General features: G+C 41.0%; 1 protein-coding gene across 2 annotated transcripts; it reads right to left on the reverse strand.

Moving 5' to 3' along the window:
* Nucleotides 1–1,226: 1,226 nt before the first annotated feature.
* Nucleotides 1,227–23,345, reverse strand: nfat5a (nuclear factor of activated T cells 5a). Of its 2 annotated transcripts, none has more exons than XM_084397770.1 (13): nt 23,039–23,345; nt 17,749–17,877; nt 14,559–15,096; nt 10,892–11,075; nt 10,606–10,796; nt 10,356–10,528; nt 10,121–10,255; nt 9,817–9,869; nt 9,583–9,715; nt 8,728–8,802; nt 8,532–8,641; nt 6,115–8,389; nt 1,227–3,481 (listed from the first exon to the last, which is right to left on the reverse strand). In XM_084397770.1, the coding sequence occupies exons 1-13, from the start codon at nt 23,109–23,111 to the stop codon at nt 3,261–3,263; spliced, it is 4,290 nt and encodes a 1,429-aa protein (XP_084253896.1). In that variant the 5' UTR covers nt 23,112–23,345; the 3' UTR covers nt 1,227–3,260. The 2 variants fall into 2 exon arrangements, with proteins under 2 accessions (XP_084253896.1, XP_084253897.1); XM_084397771.1 differs by having other exon boundaries at nt 23,323–23,337.
* Between the last annotated feature and the right edge of the window lie 1,619 nt (nt 23,346–24,964).

Genomic DNA, 24,964 nt, shown 5'->3' on the forward strand with positions numbered 1-24,964 from the left:
AAAAGTGAGTTGAGGCTGCATAGCAGTTTCATGATATAAATGTTCAGATGTATTCGAGACGACACTTACAGACTGGTTAAAGACAATTTTGACCAGACAATGTCAATTACAAACCAAAACCAAACCGTAGTCTTTTACTTGTGGATTAAGAACTAGTAATCACTACATCTAAGTATTTCATTATATACAAAGGTCCTTTAGAAGTAAAGAGGAAAGGCTTGCAAAGGCACAAAGTACTTTCAATCAAAAAGCACAATATGATGGAAAGTAAAAATAGAAATCAACCTCTTTATAATGTTAATGATGGATTTGTGCAGAAATATGATTTTGACATAAGCTGGAGCATCAGTACCCAAAAAAAAAAAAAGAACAAGAATGGACAAATGACTACTTTAAATCAAAAGACATTGATTTTGCTGCCTTGATTTGAGAAAATATTGGTCCTTAGGTTTGATGTAGAGTGAATATGTCCTACACCATGAGGTCAAACACACACATTCTTCCAGTCCCAGTTTTCTTGTTTTATGGCTTTGCATGAAACCCAAGTTCCAGAACATTAGCCTAAATATCGAACTAAGAAACATCCAGGTCATATTTCACCCCAAAATCAAAATCAAAACTCTATTTTCATTACGAATTTAAAAAATAAAAAATACTGTAACAGCCATGAAAATCAGATTCAGTACAACAAATAGTGCCAATATGTATATGTATATGTACTGCACTTAACGATTTAACTTAATTATAATAAGATTTACTAGGCTAAAGAGAATTAAATGTGCTCAACTATCAGCTGTTTTGTTTTTTGGTTTCGGGGTGGAATATGACAAAAGAGTTACACCCTGTGTGAGATTCACCCACAACCAAAACCAGCCTCTTTTTATTCATTGTTTAGAAACTGACAATATTTTAATTTCATTCACCAAACGAATAACAATCTCCATTTTGTAACAAAACCCATCATTTTTAACCGCTCTGAATATTGACATATGAAGTACAGTACTGCAAAAGGGACAATTCACTTTTACATGTTTAAAATGTACACAGTACATTTGGAAATTCAGTCTTACAAAAATACTGTATGTACGCCTCACCTGCAGGTGAGATATTATGTTTCACTACAAAGAGAGCACGCTTTTAACAAACTGCTACCTCACAAAGGAACAGCACACGTGAAACAGCCGATCTACTATTTACAATTTGTTATGCAAATTTTACATAAAGCATTTTTATTTTATTTTTTTAAAGAAAGGAATTTAAAGACAAGAACAGGTATGACGTAAAAAAATAACTGACTCAAAGCAAAGGAGTTTATGGAGATTTTAAATAGATCTGCCTCACGTTATGTTTGCATGAGAAAATATTGTCAATGCAAAAGCTGCTTCTTAGAATTGAGTAACGTCGAAAATATGTTAATATGTCTTAAAAAAGCTTTTAAAAAGACTTGCATGTGTCTACGCACAAGTAAAATGTCAAATAAATGTGATTTAATAAAATATTCTGAGCAATGATCTCCTCGGTAAAGGGTGAGACAGGGGAAACTACAATGCTCCAAAATGTAATTATAGCACGAATAACTAACAGCTCAAACCATTTAAAAACTGAACAACCCATTCGTATCAGTCATGACAAAATGTAGCAGCATTCTGTCTATATTAAACCCTGTACGAGTCCCTAAACCAAGCGTACACTGCGCCTAGAGAAATCTTCCAGTTCGTGTCAAATAAAGGATTTCTGAGCGATATGAGCTTTCGTTTTTAAAACTTGTATGACGAGATTGTCGTGCAGTGATGGTATGAAGCAATCTCTTCCTCATAGCTTGGGGGGGGGGGGGGGTTGAATGCAAACCAATTCCTTCTTAAACCCTCATGGAAAATATGGACCTAACTACCATTTTAAGCTGCCCAAAAACACTCATAGCTGTGATAAGTTCACATCAGCAATAAATATCCTGTCATTAGTCCTCACACTCGTGTCTTTCAAAATATGTATGATCTTCATTCTTCTGTGGAACATTCTGAAAAATGCTCTTTCTGAAGCATTCAATGGCTAAAAGCTGTCAAAAATCCTGTCGAGGATCCTTGGTAACTCTTAAATCTCATTAAAGCAAAATATCTTCAATTTATGTTTTGTTTTTTTGAGTACCAGAGATGAGAGAAGGTCATACGAGTTCGGAACGACATGATCCACCACCACCACAACAAACCCTCTTCTTCCAAGCTTGTGCTTATTTGAATAATCTCCATGAACCACATATAATTCAAAATTCGAAAAACATAGCTGCATCTTATATAGTACGAACAGCAGCATGTCTTTCTGCTGAGCACACACACACAAACACACCGTAGACCCTCTGCTGGATGATAATACAATCAGTTCACATATCTCAATGGCAATGTTGCACATTTTCACATCCCTGAAAGGAATTCATGTCTACAAGTTGGACCTCTTGTTCATTTAAATAAAATAAAGTTACATAAAAACTAAAACAGAGGAAAAGAGTAGGAGTGATTGAGCATCTTCACTTTAAATGTCATGAGAAAACGGAGAGATTAGGTGGACATGTCAAACATTCAAACACAAAAAGAAAAACATTAAACATGGCTCATAAAATAGGCTATATTCGGAAAAGAGACACTGAAGAGTAATGAAACACAAACACATTTTTTTTTAGAAAAGCATTATGACTATCAAAACATGAAAAGCTTCATCAGCCAAGTAGACACGTATGGGTTACAAAGCTAAAAGGGAGAATCTCCGGTTACGGTAGAAACTCCCTAAAGTGCTAAATATATTTCAAATTCATTCACAATGTATTAGTATCTCAACGGCAACAGAGAGTTTTTGATTTAATATTGTACTAGGTTGGTTTCTACTAAAAAAAAAAAACAGATTAACAGTGGCAATAAATGGAGGAGATTCAACTGGAAGTCAAGAACACAATACAAAGTAGCAAAGTGCCAATATACTTAATGGCTTAATGGGTCACATGATATGCTGACATGCCAAACAGTGGCCGCAATAAAGTGGACCCTTTTATGTCCATTAAGAAAAGGAGCCGTGGCGAGATCCATAGCTAACATGTCCCGCCAAAACAACACATTACAAGCTTTCAGAAACATAGATATAAGTGAAGACCCCCAACTGAGACGACCCTTAGATAAGTTTAGATAATACAGACATAAGACGCAAGATGTAAAGGAACACGACAAGCAGTGAGGACGGTGGTCTACTGAAGTGAGGTTTCTAACTACTCATCTTTAATGGTCCAAGAAATCCCTAGGAAGCGTCTTTGCCTGCTCCTGAAAACGTTCCAGAAGTTCGTCTATCTTGTCGTCGAGGTTGTTGGACTGGTCCAGTAAGGTCTGAATCTGCGCGTTATTCTGAAGCTGGGTCTGATTCTGATCCGAACCAGGGTGACCCATGGTGACGAGCTGATCTGACAACGCCGGACCAGGAGAGTTTATTAGCGGTCCACACTCTAATAAAACACAGAAAGATTAGGCTTTTTGAGGCCGTGAAAGGCACATTCTGCAATAAAGCCAATTTAGAAAGTTAATGCAACGTATCTGAAGGTGTACACATGGATTCATAAGAAAATAAATGTAGGACAGACTTGGTTTTAACCATCTGGAATTTACTGGATCATTAAATGTTGTCATTCCACAGTGGACGACTACTCCAATACCAGAACCCACTTTTCAATAGGGACTAGGTCAGAGGTGTCCAGTCCTGCTCCTGGAGGTCCACTGTCCTGCAGAGTTTAGTTGCGAACCCCAAAGCAACACAGCTAATCAAGGTCTTACTATAAAGGTTATACTAGAAACTTCCAGGCAGGTGTGTTGAGGCAAGTTGGAGCCAAACTCTGATGAACAGTAGCCCTCCAGGAGCAGGTTTCGACACCCCTGGGGGCCGGTTGCACCAGCTGGACATACACCCGGTCGTTAGACTAAGCTTAATGTAAAATGCACTTTAAGTCCTGCGTAGAATTAATAGCTGTTGTACCATCTGGGAGTAGGGCACGTCTGAGACTAAATCTTGCCTATTCAAAGGTAGGTGTAAAGTGAGAAGTCTTTACTTGTTTCCATGGTGAAAATAAAGATAAATAAAAACTCTAGATATATATGGAGACAGAGAACTTATTGAATGTTTTCGTTTCAGCAGGGTTGAATTGTTAGAATTAATCAACGAGTTATCACCGCAGTTACAACATGTAACAGGCAGATTTCCTAGTCCACCCTCAGCTTCATTTACTGCCGCTGTTATCTTTTGCCACTGAATTGTTTTGCTTGCATACCAAAATATGCATATGCTCAATCATTTTTCTTGTTTCACAATCTGAGTAATTAAATTGTCTTTTTTCAGCTCAGCAGTCATTTTTTCATCTATTCGTTGGAGTAAATTCAAATTTGTAACCATAGTAATGCGAACTGCATCAGTGTATCAGTGCGGTAGAACATGTCAGGGTGTACGCGCATCGTCTACGCCAGCCATTCTCAAACTGTGGTCCGCGGACCACTAGTGGTCCGTGAGGGTACTGCAGGTGGTCCGTGGAAAGGCTAAATAAAATATAAAATAATATTTTTTTTACCTTCATTTTACCAGGAAATTCCCATAAAAAAAGAAAAGTAAAAAGAATATGTAGGCCTATATTGATATAACATTTTAATTAAATTGTCAAGTTATTGTGTGATTACTAAAATAGCCTAGTGGTGTTCGGCCGTGACATTCAAGTTCAGTGCCGTTAGAACCACAACATTGGTTCGGTGGATAGCAACAGGTTCTCTGAAGAGAAAAGGGCAGAGGCAAGTATGTTCTCATTATCACATCACACGCATAGCCTTTAATGGTGCGTTCACAACGGACGAAATTTCGCTTCAAACTTTTGTTTTTACGCGCGTCAATTTAGCTCTTGACGCGCGAATTGATACAAAGTGGTCAAGCGTATCACTAGACGCGGCAGGCGCGAATTTCACATAATCCCTTTTTGAATTTGACGCGCTATTCGCGTCCGGTGTGTGAACGCACAGTTAGGCATAGGCAGTAACGAAATGTTTATAAATGGAATGAATAAGGCCTGTTATTATTTAATTTCCAGTTAGTTTCTTGATCTCGCGTTTCTGAAATGTTTTGCAGATGTGCTGTTAAGTGGACAAACTTTTTGAGGACTTGTAAAACGCTGAAGATTAATAATAATAATCCCCTAAAATCGCCAAAGGTTTTGAAATGTTGACTATATTCCAGTGTTCTTATTACTGTATAGATTTCATACTACATTGCTATGGAAATAAGCCTGTTGTTCAAATGAACCTGATTATGCCCTGGGCGCTTGAGTAGCCTAAATAAATAAATTAAATATGTGGCAGCCGTTGTGTGCAGTAAACTTTCCTTTAACAAGCCTGTGATGTGATGACCAGTTATAGTTTTAGTGCTAGTAAGCCTATTTAGAGGTGCAGATTAATTCAGGTAGGACTGTGTGTAGACATATTTTATTATGTGTATTATGAGGTGGTCCGCGAAAATTCTTGATTACAAATAGTGGTCCACACACTCAAAAAGTTTGAGAACCCCTGGTCTACGCTAAGCGTAGCTGCGCCTAGTTGTAGTTTTAGATGGTGCAACAGGTGTAAATATTCATCGGAAAGCTGGACGTAACTATGTCCAGCGTAGAGCTTACACCAAACTTTTTTACGTCCAGCTGGTGCAACCAGCCCCTGGACTGGGTCAAGGACAAAATGATCTTTCAGAACATCTCAAAATGACCCAATGGTATTTTTATTCTGCAGTCATTTGCCAAGATTTTAACTCTGATTTATTGTTGCACTGGCCATTGGGAATCTCAAAAAAAACTTCTGAAGAGGGTTTTGACCCCTCACAACTGCATTTCTCCCTCATCTAACACACCTAATTCAACTCACTTAATAGAGACTGCAAGACTTAAATTAGGTGTGTCCAATGAGGGAGACATGCAAAATGTGCAGTGATGGGGTGTCCCCAGGACAGGGAAGGACTGCTCCAAAGCATGTCCCAATAGTACCCCGTTTTTTCCCCTCAAATCTATTGTTATTTGCTATGACTGCAACTCTAATTGCATGTTAACTTAATTGCACTCACCACTGGGTATCTCAAAGAGAAAAAGGCCTGCTTGTCCTGGCTGTCCAGGCTGGCTGAGAGTTCCCCCAATAGCAGTCTGAAAGAGTTGGCTGGGCGGTTGCTGAGGGGTGGTGGGAGTGGAGTTCTGCAGGCCGCTCACTGCCACACCACTCTGTCCACTGAATATAGTGGCGGCTGCCGCAGTCGGAGGCAAGTCTTGAGAGCTTACACCACCTTGCAGGGCTAAAATTGCTGACTGAGGCAAAAAATTGTTGACAGAAGGTTGGTCTGTAGGAGAGACAGGGGTTACGCTGGTGGCACTGGGGACAACCTGCATAGGTTGCTGATCCTGAAAAAGTTCTGTCCGTGTTGAAGGCATACTGGCAGACGAGTCACTCACAATGGTGCTCTGGTCTTGAAAAGACATGGGCTCTGCCGAGTCTTGTTGGGCAACATTCACAACACTGCCTTGCGGAAAAATAATTGATGGATTCTGAGTCGACTGGGCTGCCGGAACGGTAGGTTGGTTTGAAGGGTTGTTCGCAGTAACGTTTTCAGAGCTGGGAACAACTTGCATGGGTTGCTGCTCCTGAAAGATATTTTCTGGGAGGCGGTCACTTCCTAGTGAAGCTTGGTTCTGGCCACTGAATAACAGAGCCTGGGGCAGATCATGGGGATTAATGGTTGTGGTACAGAACAATATGCCTGTCTGCGTTTGTTGCTGATTTGGAGATATTGTGGCAATATTTGGGAAAAGAGGTGCTTGTTGGGGTGTTGCCATCTGTTGTTGTTGGGGAGCCTGTTGTTCCATTGGGGTGGACAACTGTGTTTGTCCCTGAAAAAGTGAGACAGTCTGGGCATCTGTTCCAGAAGTCTGCAGGGGAGTGAGGAAAGTTATCTGTTGCTGCTGCTGCTGGTTCTGGTTATTATCCGATGGCAGCTGGCTAGGCAACACACTTTGCGTAATAAACAGGCTAGTTGAAGGAGTCTGCTGTTCTGTGGGTAGATTGGTGCTTGTTAGCATTGTCATGGTACCAGGAAATAAGGCTGCTTGAACCTGTGGTGACTTTGTGGATCCAAAGAGTACTGTCTGCGAGTCTTGTGTCTCAGTCAAGGGGTTATGACTCTGAAAGAGCGGCTGAGGAGGTGAAGGTTGAGAGGATGGCTGCTGCAGAAAGCTAGATGTCTGAATGGTCATAAGACCTCCAGTCTGTTGGAAAAGTGCAGACTGCTGCTGTAACTGCTGCTGGGGTGGGTTCTGGAGGAAGCCTTCTGAGGGCTGCGATAGAGTATTCGTCTGTGAGGAGCTTTGCTGTTCGCTGGTGAAGCTCGGTGTGCACTGCATTGGAATCTGTGTCTGCAAGAGCTCTGACTGCAAATGTTGCTTTAGGTTCTCTAAAACTTCCTGATGCTGAAGAGTTTCTAAATTTATCTGATGCTGTTGCTGCTGTTGAAGATTATCAATTACTTTTTGATGCTGCAGAGTCACTATTGAACTTTGTTGCTGTATGTTCTCAAGAACTTTCTGGTGCTGATGTTGATGCTGTAGATTCTCCAAAACTTTGTGTGTTTGCTGCTGCTGCTGAATGTTGCCAAGAGCCTGTTGCTGGAGGTTTTCCAAGACCTTCTGATGTTGCTGTAAATTTTCAAGGACTGTTTGTTGATGCTGTAGATCCACAAGTGCCTTCTGTTGCTGTTGATGTAGATTCTCCAATATATTCTGCTCTTGCTGCTGTTGTTGCTGGTTGGTTAGAGATGTCTCATTTCCACCCAACCTTAAACTGTTCATGTTTTCCTGGACGTGTTGCTGAAGGCTCTCCGCAGACGGCGCTGGGCTATAAAGTACAGAGTTTAGCTGCTGTTGTGCTTGCAGCTCTCTTACTGCTCTCTCTAGCTGTGCAACCCCATCCTGGGGCAAAAGCGCCTGAACCTGTGGCTGCTGGGATGGAGGATTACGAGAGTCTATGCCCACCAATACCATTCCACTTCCATCTGCACTGTTGTCTTCTGGAGACAAAGTTTCTGGTGTTTCCCGCAAAAACTGCTGAGGGACCTGAGGGGGAACCGGCTGGAGAACCGTTGTGTCTTCTGACAAGGACACTTGGAACGATGCAGGGGAAGGAATGTCCTGCTTCTGAATGGTGGACAAGGTTTCTTGAGTCGTAAATATTTGAGCCGACGACTGAGGTGAGTCAACGGGTTGGAGAGCCACAGGGCTTGGAAAAGACTTAGTGGCAGAGGGAAGGACAGTACTTATCTCCAAGATTTGTTGGGTTGAACTAAGGGCCTCTACAGGCTGCATTGCAAAAATAAGAAAATAATCTGTTAATTTTCATGCCCCATTCATAAAAACAGTACTTTGCTTCTTAAACTAAAGGATTCCAAGGTTAAAACTGGAAAATTAACTCAAAAGGGATGGGCTTTAAAAATGATAGTACCTTAAAGATGTCTGAAGGTGTTGCGTTGCAGGAGACATCCATAGGTTCTTCTCGTTTGACCATAGGTAACAATAAGACATTGTTTAGACAACTGGTCTCTGTTTGCATTGCTGTAAACAAAGTCATGAAACATTTGAGCTCAAAGTTTAAAGCTGTTTGGCAGCAAAGCATGAAAATATTTTTGATAATACCACACCTTTTATCTGTTCTTCAAAGGTACAAGCCTTGACTGTGGCTGGCAGTTCTGACTTCACTGGTATTTCAACTTTCTCTGTATGAAGAGAGATAAAATAATGAATGATGACACCATCTACTAGTGCGGAAGTGAAATCTTATACTTTGTCCCATAAAGGGGTGTCACCCAAAAAAAATTCACAAGGTAAATTGAAGATACTTGATAGCAATATTCACAAAAACAATAGCCTGTAATCTTTAGCCAAAGATACTAAGACATTGTTTTTGATGTATTTCGTTTCAACTAGCAGCTGCAGCACTACTATTCATCCTGCATTTCTGTTGCCTGCTCTGTCAGATAGCATTCAGGAGCAAATGTACCAACACTATAAAACTGGACACTCCAGGAGAGTTACAAAGCACCATCAGCATGACCAAATTAATATTCATGAGCTAAGTCTCAACTATACAAAGATTCACAATTCCATACCTGTTTTACCAAAGTAACTTTGCTTGATGTACCCAAGTATACTTTACCCAACTTACCCAAGTAAGACATGCATGGCTCACCATCCTTTGTTGGTCCTGCAAAACATTCCTTTCAAACAAGGCCAAACAGTATCCCTAACCCCACTTCTAAAATAAGACCCAAATGATTGGTTGTTTAAGCCCCTAACCACAGCCATTTCCAATAAAATAGGACAGGTTCCAACTCTACAATAAGACACTTTTTTATTGTAAAGTACTGCATGTCTGGGACTTTACAAATAAGAAAATGACACCCCTTGCTTACAGTCAACACATCCTTACAATTTTTCTAATGAACTTCTGAGCTGGATACCTGTTAATATTATAAACATATCCTCTCTTCACCAACCTGTAAGCGGAGTGTAGGTAAAAGGCTGTAGATCATGCGTTCTCCCTGCATTTGTCACTACGGCAATCCCAACAGAGACTGGGGCGGCCACTGTCTGGTCAAGATATGGGGGAACCTTCACCACTAGATGATTCTGGATAGAAATATGTTGAGAAGATGCTTTAGACAAGATATTTTTGAATGATAAGTATTTTTACTAGAACTAAATACTGTAATGCCATGTCTTCCACTTGCCTGATGGAAAAGTTCCATGTCAATTTCTGCTTCAGCTTGCCAGCCACTCTCATCTGGAAAAGAAAAATTAAAACAGGAAGGAAAAAGATGTACTTGGCAAAACATTCCACATATGTTAGACAGATAAGGAGTAGGAGTATGTTCATCATACTATGCAAGCTAAATGTCATGTGTAATTGCATTCTGAAAGGTGACAGCGCAACAACAGTATGCAATGCAATGCTATCCCATTATTGCCATGTGGAGCCTTATGCTAATACCCAGTATACATTTTTATGGTATAAGATGTCCATGCATGCAGTACCTGTAGAGTTTTCCTGAAAAAGAACTTTGGTTCCTTTGAGAAAGTTCTTGCCGATGATAAAGACCTCCTCTCCTCCTGCGACAGAACAACTGTGAAGACTCTTCTTGAGGATTTCTGGCACTCCAGCAGGTTGAGCTGAAAATGTGACACAAAGAATATAGTTACAACCACTGACAGATGTGGAAAATAAAATCCCATAATATCATATCTATACCCTGCTACCCTTTGCACGTACTACATAAGATAGGAGAGGAGAGAGTCTGAAGGGTTAGGACAGATCCGTCAGGTCTTGGGATGTTGACTCTGAAGGCCAAACGAGCTCGAGTGCTCTTCTTTTTGGAGCCAGCAACCCCTATACGAGCTTCGACATCGGCATTCCTCAGCTTCAAGATTCCCACACAGTCCACGCTGCCAACACACATCACATTACTAAACAAAAACACATTAACTGTAAGTGATTAGACATCAGACGGAATGATCCTTACGGTAGGGTCATAGAGCTGGTCGGCTCAAGGTTCACTTCAATAACTGTGGTCCCCTCGATATCCACTTCCTTACATGCCGTTGTGTTGCGTCCAGTCACTCTGCAGGCTTGATAAAACCCATGAGGCTTCACGCGTCCAGCGTCATTAGCCACAAATACTTGGAGCACCACTGGTTCACTGACTCCCTCTAACTGATGTACCACATATAAAAACATTACCATATAAACTGTATTACTTCCATAAATGCATATTTGTCCAGATAGTATAACGTTTTTTAAATTCTTACTTTGATTGTAGGGAATCCTTGCTGGGTACGGTCTTTGACGGATCCTCTACTTCCCTCTGTGAGGTATCGTGCTCTATGCTGTGTCTCTGGCTGAATCAAAATCTTCAGCTCCTTCCCTTCGCTCTTCTGCGGATACTGAATGGAGAGAATCCCCCCTTTCTGATTGTTTGACACTTCCAGGGAGCTAAAGGTATAATACAAGAAAGCAATTCAAACATCTTCTATGACGTTTTTAAAATTAACGTTGAATTTTTTTGAGGCGCAAATAGGGCCGCGCGATTATTCACAATGAAACCTCACGCGATTTGGCAAAGGCTGTGATTATTTTATGTGCCGCTTGTCAGTGCAGCGGCTGATCGGTAGTAAATGCTGCTCCATCTGAACGCCAGAGGGTGTCTCACACACACACACACACACACACACCACATATCCCTCTGAACATCAGAGGGCGTCTCACACACATAAGCCGCTTTCCGACCAAGTAGTTCTAGGAACTGTCCACTTCTAAACAGTTCTAAGAACTACTCTCCCCCAAACTCAGTTTTGCTGTTTGCGTTCGCACTGGCCAAGTGGCCATAGGAACTGGTAGGAGGGGTAAGGGAGTGACGCAAGCACGGCGACTTTTATTTTGACGGCGCGATGGACCTTTATTTTGGCGGCACTGAGAACGCCAGAGCAAACAATGCTCGCATTCTCTGTGTTTAATAGTTAGCGATCTGTCTAACAGTACTGTTTAATATGTTATTAGATAGAACTGTTATAGAAAGTAGACAGTATATGAAAAAAAGGTTATTAGCTTATGCCGTGTGGTTGATGTCCAGTGTTGCTAGCTGGGCAGATAAACATAATCATGTTTGGCTTAGTCCCCTCAAAAGTTGCGTTGGATTTTCTCTTCAGCATAAAGGTTTAGAGGCCCATCTATCACTGTTTTCCATGTTTGTATAGTTAGTTTCTGGAGTAAATATATAGGCTATAATCTGTGTGTTTACATTCTAGCTGTTTTAAAAATGGCGGGTGCTGGTGTTCCGCGTGCGTTCGGTCATCAGCGTACACTAACGTCACGGGTAGTTCCTATAGTGCTGGTTTAGACCCTACTCTGAAGTAGGACCTAAATTAGTTCCTCCAAATGGAGTTCCTAGAACTAAAATCGTTCCTAGTTCCTGCGGTGCGAACACGCCGACATCCGGGTACTTTAGCCAATAGTTCTAGGAACTGTGAAAAGGTTCCTCCGGTCGGAAAGCGGCTATACACACCACATATCCCTCTGAACACCAGAGGGCGTCTCACACACACACACCACATATCCCTCTGAACACCAGAGGGCATCTCACACACACACACCACATATCCCTCTGAACACCAGAGGGCGTCTCACACACACACACCACATATCCCTCTGAACACCAGAGGGCATCTCACACACACACACCACATATCCCTCTGAACACCAGAGGGCATCTCACACACACACACCACATATCCCTCTGAACACCAGAGGGCGTCTCACACACACACACACCACATATCCCTCTGAACACCAGAGGGCATCTCACACACACACACCACATATCCCTCTGAACACCAGAGGGCATCTCACACACACACACCACATATCCCTCTGAACACCAGAGGGCATCTCTCACACACACACACCACATATCCCTCTGAGCACCAGAGGGTGTCTCACGCACACACACACACACCACATATCCCTCTAAACACCAGAGGGCATCTCTCACACACACACACCACATATCCCTCTGAGCACCAGAGGGCGTCTCACACACACACACACACCACATATCCCTCTGAGCACCAGAGGGTGTCTCACACACACACACACACACACACACCACATATCCCTCTAAACACCAGAGGGCATCTCTCACACACACACCACATATCCCTCTGAACACCAGAGGGCGTCTCACACACACACACACACACACACACACACCACATATCCCTCTAAACACCAGAGGGTATCTCTCACACACACACACCACATATCCCTCTGAGCACCAGAGGGCGTCTCACACACACACACCACATATCCCTCTGAGCACCAGAGGGTGTCTCACACACACACACACACACACATACACACACCACATATCCCTCTAAACACCAGAGGGCATCTCTCACACACACACCACATATCCCTCTGAACACCAGAGAGTGTCTCACACACACACATCACATATCCCTCTGAGCACCAGAGAGTGTCTCACACACACACACACACACACACCACATATCCCTCTAAACACCAGAGGGCATCTCTCACACACACACCACATATCCCTCTGAACACCAGAGAGTGTCTCACACACACACACCACATATCCCTCTGAACACCAGAGGGCGTCTCACACACACACACCACATATCCCTCTGAGCACCAGAGGGCGTCTCACACACACACACATCACATGTCCCTCTGAACACCAGAGAGTGTCTCACACACACACACCACATATCCCTCTGAGCACCAGAGGGCGTCTCACACACACACACCACATATCCCTCTGAGCACCAGAGGGCGTCTCACACACACACACACACACACCACATATCCCTCTAAACACCAGAGGGCATCTCTCACACACACACCACATATCCCTCTGAACACCAGAGGGTGTCTCACGCACACATCACATATCCCTCTGAACACCAGAGGGCGTCTCACACACACACACACACACACACACACCACATATCCCTCTAAACACCAGAGGGCATCTCTCACACACACACCACATATCCCTCTGAACACCAGAGAGTGTCTCACACACACACACCACATATCCCTCTGAACACCAGAGGGCATCTCTCACACACACATCACATATCCCTCTGAACACCAGAGGGCGTCTCACACACACACACACACACACACACACACAACATATCCCTCTGAACACCAGAGGGCGTCTCACACACACACACACACACACACACACACACACACACACACACACACCACATATCCCTCTGAACACCAGAGGGCGTCTCACACACCCACACACACACACACACACCACATATCCCTCTGAACACCAGAGGGCGTCGCACACACACACACACCACATATCCCTCTGAACACCAGAGGGCGTCGCACACACACACACACACGCCAAATATGCCCCACCGCAGAAGTACGATCACACACATCATTCCTATGGGCATCATCGCTGTAGCTGAATAAACAGAAGATTGAAACGCTTTGATTGATTAAACATGACTAATAAACACACGACTGCCTTATTCTGTGTAAGAAGCACATCATCTCTCAGAAGGAGGAGCTCAGCTGCCGTTATGAAGTGAGTTTGGAGTGAAAGCATGTTATTAAATGTTGTCTTTTGTTGGACAAGAGGTTCATAAATGCTTATCTGGTTTGGAAAGATGTTTGCCGCGTGTTGCTTTTTCAAATGCACATTATAAGTGACTCAAACTCACAGTGCTTTCAGAGTGAGCAGCGTTTACAGAGCCGATCATCAATGACAAGCTGCACATGGAAAAATAATTGCAGTCTTTGCGATTTGATAATCACGATAAGCCAAATCGGTTAAAGTGCGATTTCATGTAAAGTGCGATTAATCCTGCAGCCCTATTCATATTGCATTTTTTTTCATGGCGCAAACTTAGAAAATTTAAAGACACCAACCTCACTTTGGGTGTGACTTTGGTGTCTGAACCCAGTTGTGAAAGAACAAAGTGTGGCGCTTTAGCGCTGTCTGCATCAAACACATCCATGCCGGCTTCCTCGCGGGTCGCGGGTTTCGGCCCCGGCCGCTGCCGAGGAGTTCTCTTTCGAGATTTTCTGGGCACTTCAGTGTTGTCGTTGTACGAACTGCTGCTGCCCATGCTAAAGTTGGACACCGAGTCGTCCATCCACATGCTGCCGCTCTGCTCCGAGTCCGGGTTGGGGGGCAGATCATCCTGGCAGGACATCCGGCTGTCGTCGAGCAGGTCCTCGGGAGGCGGGGAGATGCTCAGGACGGTGCGGCGCTTCGAGGGGGTCGCCTGGCTCTCGCCCGCAGCTGAACCGGGCTCCACACCCACTCTCTCGGGCACCCCCTCGGGGGCGGGCCCGAGCCTGGATGCCTGCTCCTGGGCCGAGGTAGCAGAGAGCATGCTGGGACAGGAAGGAAGGGTGCTGAGTCCTCCAGGGGAGGAGGCAGCGGTGCAAGTGGCGGCAGCATCTGTAGTGTGCACAATGCAGAACGGTTAAAAACTGGTCCCTTTAAATCTGGCTAGCAGTCCCGATCAAGCAGTGAAACTCGACATGGTGTCTGGTCAGTTATTCCCTTTATCTGTTTTGAATGTCATGGTATTAAATTGCTAATTAAAGTAAGCCTAATTAAGCGTATGCATTGTCCAATACCTTATTTCTTTCATGTTATTTTGTATGATGGCCCAATAACTGAATCCTACCATTAAAAAGCAAAAAATAAACATGCATAAGGGGTATACAGAGCATTTGTTGTCACTTCTGCATAACCCAGTGCTGATCTATTCAAGCCTTTCACAGACAAGTTCTAATGGCCAATGGTAACTCTGAGAGTAATGCATGCCGATTGGGCGAACTGGTACTGGTTGATGATAACCCAGAGCTGATCTATTCAAAACAGCCTCTCATAGACATAATATTGGACAATGAAAATTCTGAGGTGTTGACTAATGCATGCCAATTGGACAATTTGGTTGGGACTGAGCGTAGCCATGGAGACAGAATAAACAAGCTTCTGACCTACGAAGCAGAGAACTGCAGACCATTTTATATGCAGACTCTCCCTGATTCAGAGGGAACTCCCTGGAATAAAAACGACAAATGACAGCGAATAAATAATAAGTGCTGGTCATCCAATGTAGATATCTGCAAATTTTGGTCAGAATCATGAGCAAAAAAAAAAAATCATCATTTTCATAAAAACATCTGTTTTTATAAATTACTAATTTATTGGGCCAGTTTTGGTACAGAATTGCTTTTAAAAAGTATTAGTTTAGACTAAAAGTCTTAGTTTGGTGCTGAATTTGGTTGACCTCAAATTTATTGATGCATAAACTGATATTTGTCTGGGCTGCTTTGCTTAAAGATCCCTCAGCTTTCTGTCAAAACAGGAGGCAGTGTAACATTAACCTGGCTACTTACTTGCAAATATATTTGCATTCAGAGTATTGCCTTTTAATTAGAACTGGGCAATATATTTGGTATTATTTTGTTGATGAAGCAAAGTTGTGAATATCAAAATTATTTTAAACAATCAACCAATTAAAAAACAAAGAAAAAAAAACTGAAATTTGATTAATTTCTGCAAATGTATTAAATTAACCAAAAGTATTTGTTTACATTATGGCTCTAGGTTTACAGACATCCTTGTTTGGCATTGGATTTTTCATGTGCCAAATGATTTAAAGAGGACCTATTATTATTATGTCCCTTTTTATGTAATATAAATCTCAGGTGTCAGTTTCAGCTCAAAATACCCCACAGTTCATTTATTATACCATGCCCAAAATGGCATTTGGATGAAAGCAAAAACATGCTGTTTTCATGTATCTTTAAATGCAAATGAGCTGCTGCTCCCCGCCCCCATTTCCAGAAGTGGGCGGGGCCTTTACAGCTCATGCTTCAGATAGTCGGGCAGCAACAAAACAGACGAAACACATTAGGCAATTTCCACATTCCACTGCGCTGCTTTTTCATTATTTTTCTATTTAGATTTATCTGCCAATATAACAATTATCGGCCTTTAAATATAAATTGGTGACATATGAAATAGGTGCATCCCTATTTCATATGTCAGCAAAGAGAAGTGAGAATATCACAGGAAGAACAAGTCATGACATGTTGATTAAAGATTACGAAGTCGATGAATTTTCATTAAAAAAAGCACAGATGAGTGAATCATTAAGAAATAAAACAATCAATTTTGATTTCATCCAGACTATTAAATACTGTATTAAGCATTATGCTGTTAATATGTATTGTTACATTGGGGCATCGAATTATTTTTATATTGGTGCATTACATTTTTTAAATTTACTTGACAACAATGGCTGTTGAAAAAACCTAAAAGATTTTTCCAGATCAAATGCATACATACACCAGACTGTAAATTTATGAATATAGAGTCATATTAAATATTAGGTTTCTTTTGTTATGCTATATTGCCCAGCCCTTCTCAGATTAGAAGCCATTTTATCATTAGTTGAAAGAAGCCTTCCCAAAAAGAAGCGAAAAGATTAAGAGAAAAGCCTCAAATTAGGCCTAACGCCAATATATTTGTAGACAAAGATGAAAAATGGCTTCTAATGAAATTATTTTAGGTGTCATCTAATGCGCTGGACCGCTGCCAGCCAGTGAGTGCTGTTTATGTTTCATTGACTGGCTTCAACCATAACAGGCCGAGACTCCAGAACATGGTCAGGAAATCACTCAACCTCAGTAACAGGAAGCTCTTTTTAACAGGTTTAATGGGACAGGTCAAGTAAAATCTGAAATGACCAAAAGGAGAGAGAAAAAAACATGTAAAAGAAAAAGAAAAAAGAAAAAAACTTAAAAGGTCTGGATGTCCAGATGGGTTTTAAAAGAGTGTGACATCAAGTGAAACGGGAAGCATGGGTCAGAAGCACTAGAAAGAAATGTGCACAAACTGCACAAACCCACACAAATAAATAAATAAAAAAGATAATAACACCACACCACCAAAAGAGGAAAGTCTAGTAAAGATCCAGAGACACACAGAAATCAGAGGAAGTTTAGCTTCACAGGCAGTCACACACACACACAGAGGCGAGTGGAGCGGATGATGAGGAGAGTGTGTGTAGCGTGAGCACCGGAGTGTGTGTACCTGAGGCCAGGGCCGCAGCAGGAGGAGGGCCGGCCTCTCCGCCGCTCTTCTGGCTCATGGGGAACCGGCTGTCCTGCTGAGCGACCGAGGGCAACTGCAGCTCTTTGGGGAGCAGGTCATACACTGACTCTGGAACAGAGAGGGCGGCCACATAAACATTACAATTTAGAATATTTGTAAAATAAAAAAAATAAAAAAAACTGAACATTCGAATGCAAAAACCGTGCATTAAAATTGTTGGTGTGTCAAGATTGTTAATTTGAAAGTTGACGAAAACCCTCTCAGTTGGTGGCAAAAATGGTGCAATGACACACTTGACCAAACCTGCACAAACCTCCCCAGAGCTGAGTGTGTGTGTGTGTGTGTGTGAGTGTGTGTGTGTGAGTGTGTTTATCAGCTGGAAACATCGTCAACAGAAAGCGCTCAGCACTCGCTCAGATCAAGCTGAGCCTCTGGTGTGTGTGATGAACAATATGTAGATGTAGTGAGTAGAAGTGAGTGCCAGTTTGCTGTTGTGTGTTCATGTAGTTCATTACGCTGCGTGTTGAAGCGTGTTTCTCAGGGCTCACATATTGCACAGTTTTATGCAATAATCTAATTTTCCTTGCATGCACATTAAGGAAATTATATTGTATCTAAGAACAATTGTTTTCAAAAGTTAATGCACTTTAAAAAATCAATGTCATTTCATTTAAATTAAAGATGCTTGATTTGGTTTATGTTTCCTTGTTGCGCTCGACTGCGCGCTCTTGTGGGCACAGGAGGCAGTACTCTTCTCCTCTAGCTTTAAGATTTGCCTTTAGAATTCGAATATAATTCAATTTTTGCCAATATTTAAGAAAGAAATTCGAATTTAGCTTTTCAGCCATTTTATAGCTTTTCAAGAACAATACAACATTGAGCAATACTGATGATTAATCTTGCAGTGCTTCTGCTTTTGAACAGCACTGAAAATGTTATTGTTTATTAATGGGTCCCAATCTGTTTCACAAAGGCTGTGCTGACACTTGGCAGGTTTGGTTGGATTAAAACTAGCTCTGGTGCAGTTCGACTGAACTATGACGGACCAAAGACATCTAAAATGACGTGATGTCATAAGATATGGCCATAAAAAGCACAGAAAGCACTATAATTCTCCTCATAACAGCTCCGTTGCCCATCACAGCTCTGTACAGGCGTCAGAACCGCAGATCTTCATTCTCCTTTACATTTGATAAGCCCTTATAAAAAATGGCATCATATATACGCACATACACAGCATTGGTCTGGATGTTTGGTAAGGTCTGTTGCAAAAAGCATTCTTGTGTATTTTTAGGTTCGGTGTTAATGACAGCGTGAACGCTGGTAAGCAAACCAAGACTAAAGGCCTGTTCACGCCAAGAACGATAACGATATAGTTCTAAAAATTGCTCTCCATATTAAAGAATAGCAGAGTTCACAGCACAGCTATAACGATCAAGCAGCCGTTGAGCGATAAAACACTGACAGCCAATCAGAATCCATCCTAATTTAAGGGTTCGTGCATTTAAAATGGCAGACGACATGAGGGAGAGGTTAATCGCAGAGGTCCAGAAAAGTCCAACACAAGTCAAGCCCCTTTTCAAGAAAATGGATCTGGAAAACAATCGTTCATAATCTCTGCATAAATGGTGGAAAAAAAAAAGTTTTATTTATTTATTATTCCACTATATTAATTTGGTCAGATAAAACTAGCTTCTTTCAATGACGTTGTACACTTTGAAACCGCAGCGCGCGAGTTTAGAATAAACAGGCCGTTATCGTTCGTTGGTGTGGACACGAATATGGTTATCGTTATAGTTAACGTTCTTGGTGTGAACGGCCCTAAAATGTATAATTTACTGACCAAAAGAACCAAGTGAACCAAACTACAAGTGTGAACACACCCTAAATCAAGGTATGATAAATGTGCATGACAAGACAACTGCACCAAAAATATTGGTGTGTGTGTGTGTGTACAAGTTTAATAAATGTGTAAGTTTCATGATTTCAATTAATTAGACATGGTTTTTGATTAATACAAATTTTACACCACGTATCCGTAAGGCCTGCTCCGCGACACTAGTCATTTTGACACTAGTAAGTGCACTGTCATATTAGCCAGCCAAATGTCTACATTTCACTAAAATATTGTCAGCAATTACAAACAGAAATTTGCCTTGTCTTATACGCTTCATACGGAAAGTGGAGCGCTCACTATATATAGTTGTATGATATTAGTATTAGCGCTGATGAGCAGATATTTAATAAGCGAGGAGGTGTTTATGATTGCCAGAGCTCATCGAGGGACACTTGGCCCCCGGGAGCCCGTGTGTCTCCTTCAGCATGTTGATGATCACAGCACTGCTGCTGATAGAGAAGCACTGAAGCGGCTTGACCGCTCACATTACCTGGAAACCCTGGCCAAACATAACAGAGTTACTTCCCATAACAAAACAATACTCTGTTTTTACTGCCAAAGATTATTTCTGCTTGAGTGCACTGTACTCCGACCATCTATGAGGGTTTTCCTTTCTTACGCACTTCATAAAATAAAATAAATGTGTATATGCTTCATGGGGTACAAATTAGTGTCCCGTTACATTAAAGTCCCCCTGTGTTGAAAATCAAGTTGTTTATATGTCTATGTGGTGTTTTTAATATGCTTTAAGACAAACCATGTGTAAATTCATAAGTCGACACCATTGCTGAGTATTTTCTCCTTAAAACTGCAGTGAACCAAAGACAGAGGCGGGGCTCATTTGCATATTCATAGAACCGCGAATACTAAATGAGGCAAGGGTGTCGAGTTACATTCAAGATATTTTAAGACATGAAGACATTTTTTTTTCACAGGAAAAAACTTTTAAATATGTCATTTTGGTGATTAAAGATTTAAGGGATAAAATTATTGAATACTAATGGTGACTGTAAGGAAAATCGTAGGATCATTAAAGACAGAATTATTTTTCCCCTATTAAAATAAGTAAAATAATCTCATATTTGAGTTAATAACTATGAAATCAACATTTGTCCCAAACCAGATCCTAAATCTTTAAATCTGCTACTTGTTCTGTTTTAATGATTTATATTATATGTTCCTACGTTTAAAAATGTTGCTAGAAGTCATCAAAAGTCAAGGTTTTAAAATGTGTTTACAAAGAGTTTATTATTTGCTGTGAAATAAAGTTGATATATGAACATTTATAGAAGATCAAACTGTGACATAAATACACAGCTATAATTAAGCTAAAATAACGGCTGTGAAAAAATGCCCAGGTGGACGAACAATACTTTCTGACTTTGAAGATCACAAATAGGACAAGCACTTTCAAGCACTGTATTCTGTAGTGTGAGTGTCCACTGCATTGTGGCCCAGAGAAACACAGAGCTGGAAACGGGACCCTGGATCAACACTCCTACAGTAAAGACAAGCCCTGGTGCCTGTAGTGAAGCTGAACATGTCCCGCATTCCTGCTATTTCAACACTCCGCATCCCCGGACGACACACACAGATCGTGGGATCGTCCGATTCTCCTCGGCCAAGGCAACGTTTAATATCGCAGGGATTAAATCTGTTCAAAAGAAACCGACAGGACAGAGGAACTGCTCCTGAAGCTGGAAAGGAGGCCGAAGTGTCACACTGATTACACACTTCATCTGTGAACGCTGGCTGTGTGAGACCTCCACTAAACGCAGGTGGCACCACATCATGACAACACTCATCTACAAAGCAGTTCCTATAGGAACTATTAAACTCGTCTGTCACTACAAAGTTGGGTCGAGTGAATCGAGCACAAAAGGCCATGTGACCCGGGTCAAACAGCTTGAGACCTATTAATACGCTAGCTTTAGTCATGTTCTGGAGATTCGCTCGTGCTAGACTGGCCCTCGTGAAACATGACGTCGTGGGTGGTGTCCAGGCCGCTGCTGTGCAATCCGGCTAAATTTAATTGAAATTAACGTCTGTTTTCAACCCAAATCTTGACATTTCCAACTCTGACTGGAGGGCAGGATGTATATTAAAAGATATAATTCATTTATAATGTTAAAATCATATTATAAGGATTGATATGATTGAAAACCCGAGTGCAGAAACTAACCGTTGAGGTCCGTGTACACAGAGTGCCAGGACCAAACTAAAAATTGTACGTTTTGTTTGTTCTTTACTCAAATTCGGTGTTGTTGTTTTTTCTGGTAATCAAATGAAGACATAAAACTTTAATTGAATTTATTTATATCGTATGAAATTAAACTTTTTGTCAAACAACGTGACGACAAAGAGCTTTACTGTAAAAATTAAAACATGGAAGAAAAACTGTGATTATTAATAACGATAATGTTTTTAATGATCATTATAAGTCTATGAGAATCATGAAGTCCACACCACAACTACAATGCGAACGTCACAGAGGAAAGACACTGGTCTTTTAATAAAAACATTGACGGCAAACCAGAATCCACAACTTTAAAGAGCTTATAACACATTGTAGATTCATTGGTAAATCTAAAACATTTAGTTTATATTCAAATCTGCACCATTACCGGCACATAAACCCCAAAAAGGGATGTTATCCACTTCCCATCGGCTCACCACAAGACAAATACGTTTCTGTTCCTATCATCCACATTACAGAGGACTGGCTTACTGAATAACTTTCCTCATCATCATATCAACATATGAACATCATATGCTCAAGTCAGGTCTGTTATGAGCTTACCTTCTGATGAGACAAACACTGCCAGCTATATTCAGCAACATGTTGCTGTCAAGCTCAATGTCTTGCTGTTGGCAGATGAAATATTAATTATGATAGGCGTGGATCAGTAGCATCATCCTTCATGGCACTAGTCCAACTTTTATAGGACTTCAAAGTCAGTGTATATATAAAACACCACAACAACAGTGTGTGTCCGAAATACTTGTTTGGTGTTCGACAACAAACCTTGGTTGTCTCGGAGCCACGAGTCACTAAGTTATAATGTGTGTAAAGGTAAACAAACACACACCCACTCTCTCTCTCTCTCTCTCTCTCACACACACACACACACACACACGCGCACGCACACGCATTTATATATAGACTTTCACACACACGCATGCATAGACTCACACTTACACTCATACATATACACACATTTATAAATACACACAGCTAGCGCGTGCTCTCCTCTCGTGCTAAGTAACGTTAGCAATTCTTCATATGTATCCACAACTAAACGCCTCCGTGAAGACGCATGCAAACCTAAATGAATGAAGAAAGGACGCAGTATCATAAAAACACGTTCTTACCTTTGGAATAGAGTGATTTAGGAGAACTGGGGTCGATATCGGCGCTCAGGAGAGATATAAAATCAGAGGGCATGCTAGCATGCTAAAGCCTCATGAGATCAGAGGAAACGACTCTATCACTCTCGGCTTAAAGAGCAATGCATATAGAAAGAGAGATGCGTTCAATCATAAAATCCTTATAAAGGGTTTACAGCACATGTATAGTAGTGAAATTCACACTCAGGAACATTTTAATGTGTTTTTTTCTCCATCTGATTAGCTAGCCAGCCATTAGAGCCATTCACCTTTTTCAGCGACTCCTCCCCCCTTTCTGCGCATGCGCACGATTCCCGACTGTATCTGACAGAATATTATTGTTCGACTGTAACTGACATAGTAAGTGTTAGACTTTGTCTATCATATTATTATTGAGTGTATCTGAATTATTATTTGGATATGATTAGTTCCAGTGATTATTAGGCCTACTGTTCATCTATAACTAAACATTGTTCCTGACTAATACATGTAATAGAGCGAATTGACCCAGTTCAGATAAAGATTCAAGCCATTCTCATTTGTCACAATACGGAATCACACTAGCCACTTTCACACATTAAACCTGTTAAATTACCGTTCAGTTGCTGAATCAACTGCTCCAGTGCCATGTGTTACACAAGATGGAGTTTCGGTTCCTCGCCACTTTTTCACCTTTGTTGCCATTGGCTTTTGGCTTGCTTAGTTGGGGACATTAAATTTAACATTAAATTTAACTTTTAACAATAATATTGATCTGCCTGCATTGACACTATTATACGAGAACTGAACTGAGCTGGACGATGACATCGCGGTTTACTCCAGAGCGGCTATATGAACTAAATTAATAACTTTTTTTACAACAAAAATGAAACATCACTGAACTTACTTAAGCTGGACTGTGACGCTGTTTTCTTCTGGAAACAAACTTTATTCCATTATTTTCCTGTTATCTCTGTAAAGCTGCTTTGAAACAATCTCTATTGTAAAAAGCACTATATAAATAAATGTGCCTTGACTTGACTGACACTTTTTTATAAATTCACTAGTTTAATTATAGTTAATATATATATAATTATATAATGGATCCTGTTTAATGTTCTTTGCTGCTGCTGCTGCTGCTGATGTCTCAACTATGTTATAAAAGATAACAGAATGTATTGATATACCATTTTACTTTATGCAATATGTGGTAAAATGGCAATAAATGTGTTTTCCCATTCAATACAATTTAGCCTACCTATACAGACACTGTAATCTGCATATTAATGTGTTCTTGGGGCAACATGTAATGAAAAAATAAGTGTAATAATGGGAGTAATAATTGACAACATTTTCCTAATATTATCTAATATTTCATAGGAATATTGCTGTATAATTTCACTTGTGTCTCCCAGAATGCTTGATAAACATGCTGTAAGTCTTGATGTCCTCTAGTGGACGTATGAAATCAAGGCCCTGTTCTGTAACAGAAAGTCATATTTTGATTAGAAACCCTGTAACATTTTCCTGATATGTTAATTTACGACAAACAATTATAACTTATAAATTATAACAAACATTATAATTACAAAATATTATCATATTTCCATTACTAAATTAATGTCAGTCATTTTTAAAGACCAATCAGAAGTGTTTGTCCTGGTGAAACCTCAGAACATTTTTAATATCTCTGAAAGCCCAGAATCTGCTCTTTACAGGACATCCAGTGTAAAACTGTGTGCTGTCAGAGAAATTCACTAAATATAATGTCCACTACAGTGCACAAAAGTCTACATAATGAGGCTGTAACAGGGCTGAGTTTAGCTCTTCGGTGTGATGACGTTTCATCTCCTCGACAGACTCTGTCGTCACATTTAGCCACATGTTAGCAACCGCCTTTTTCAAGACACATAACAGCTTAATAAATCCAGA

Source organism: Rutilus rutilus, assembly GCF_951802725.1.
Source record: "Rutilus rutilus genome assembly, chromosome: 23".
In the NCBI taxonomy this organism is placed as follows: Eukaryota; Metazoa; Chordata; class Actinopteri; order Cypriniformes; family Leuciscidae; genus Rutilus; species Rutilus rutilus.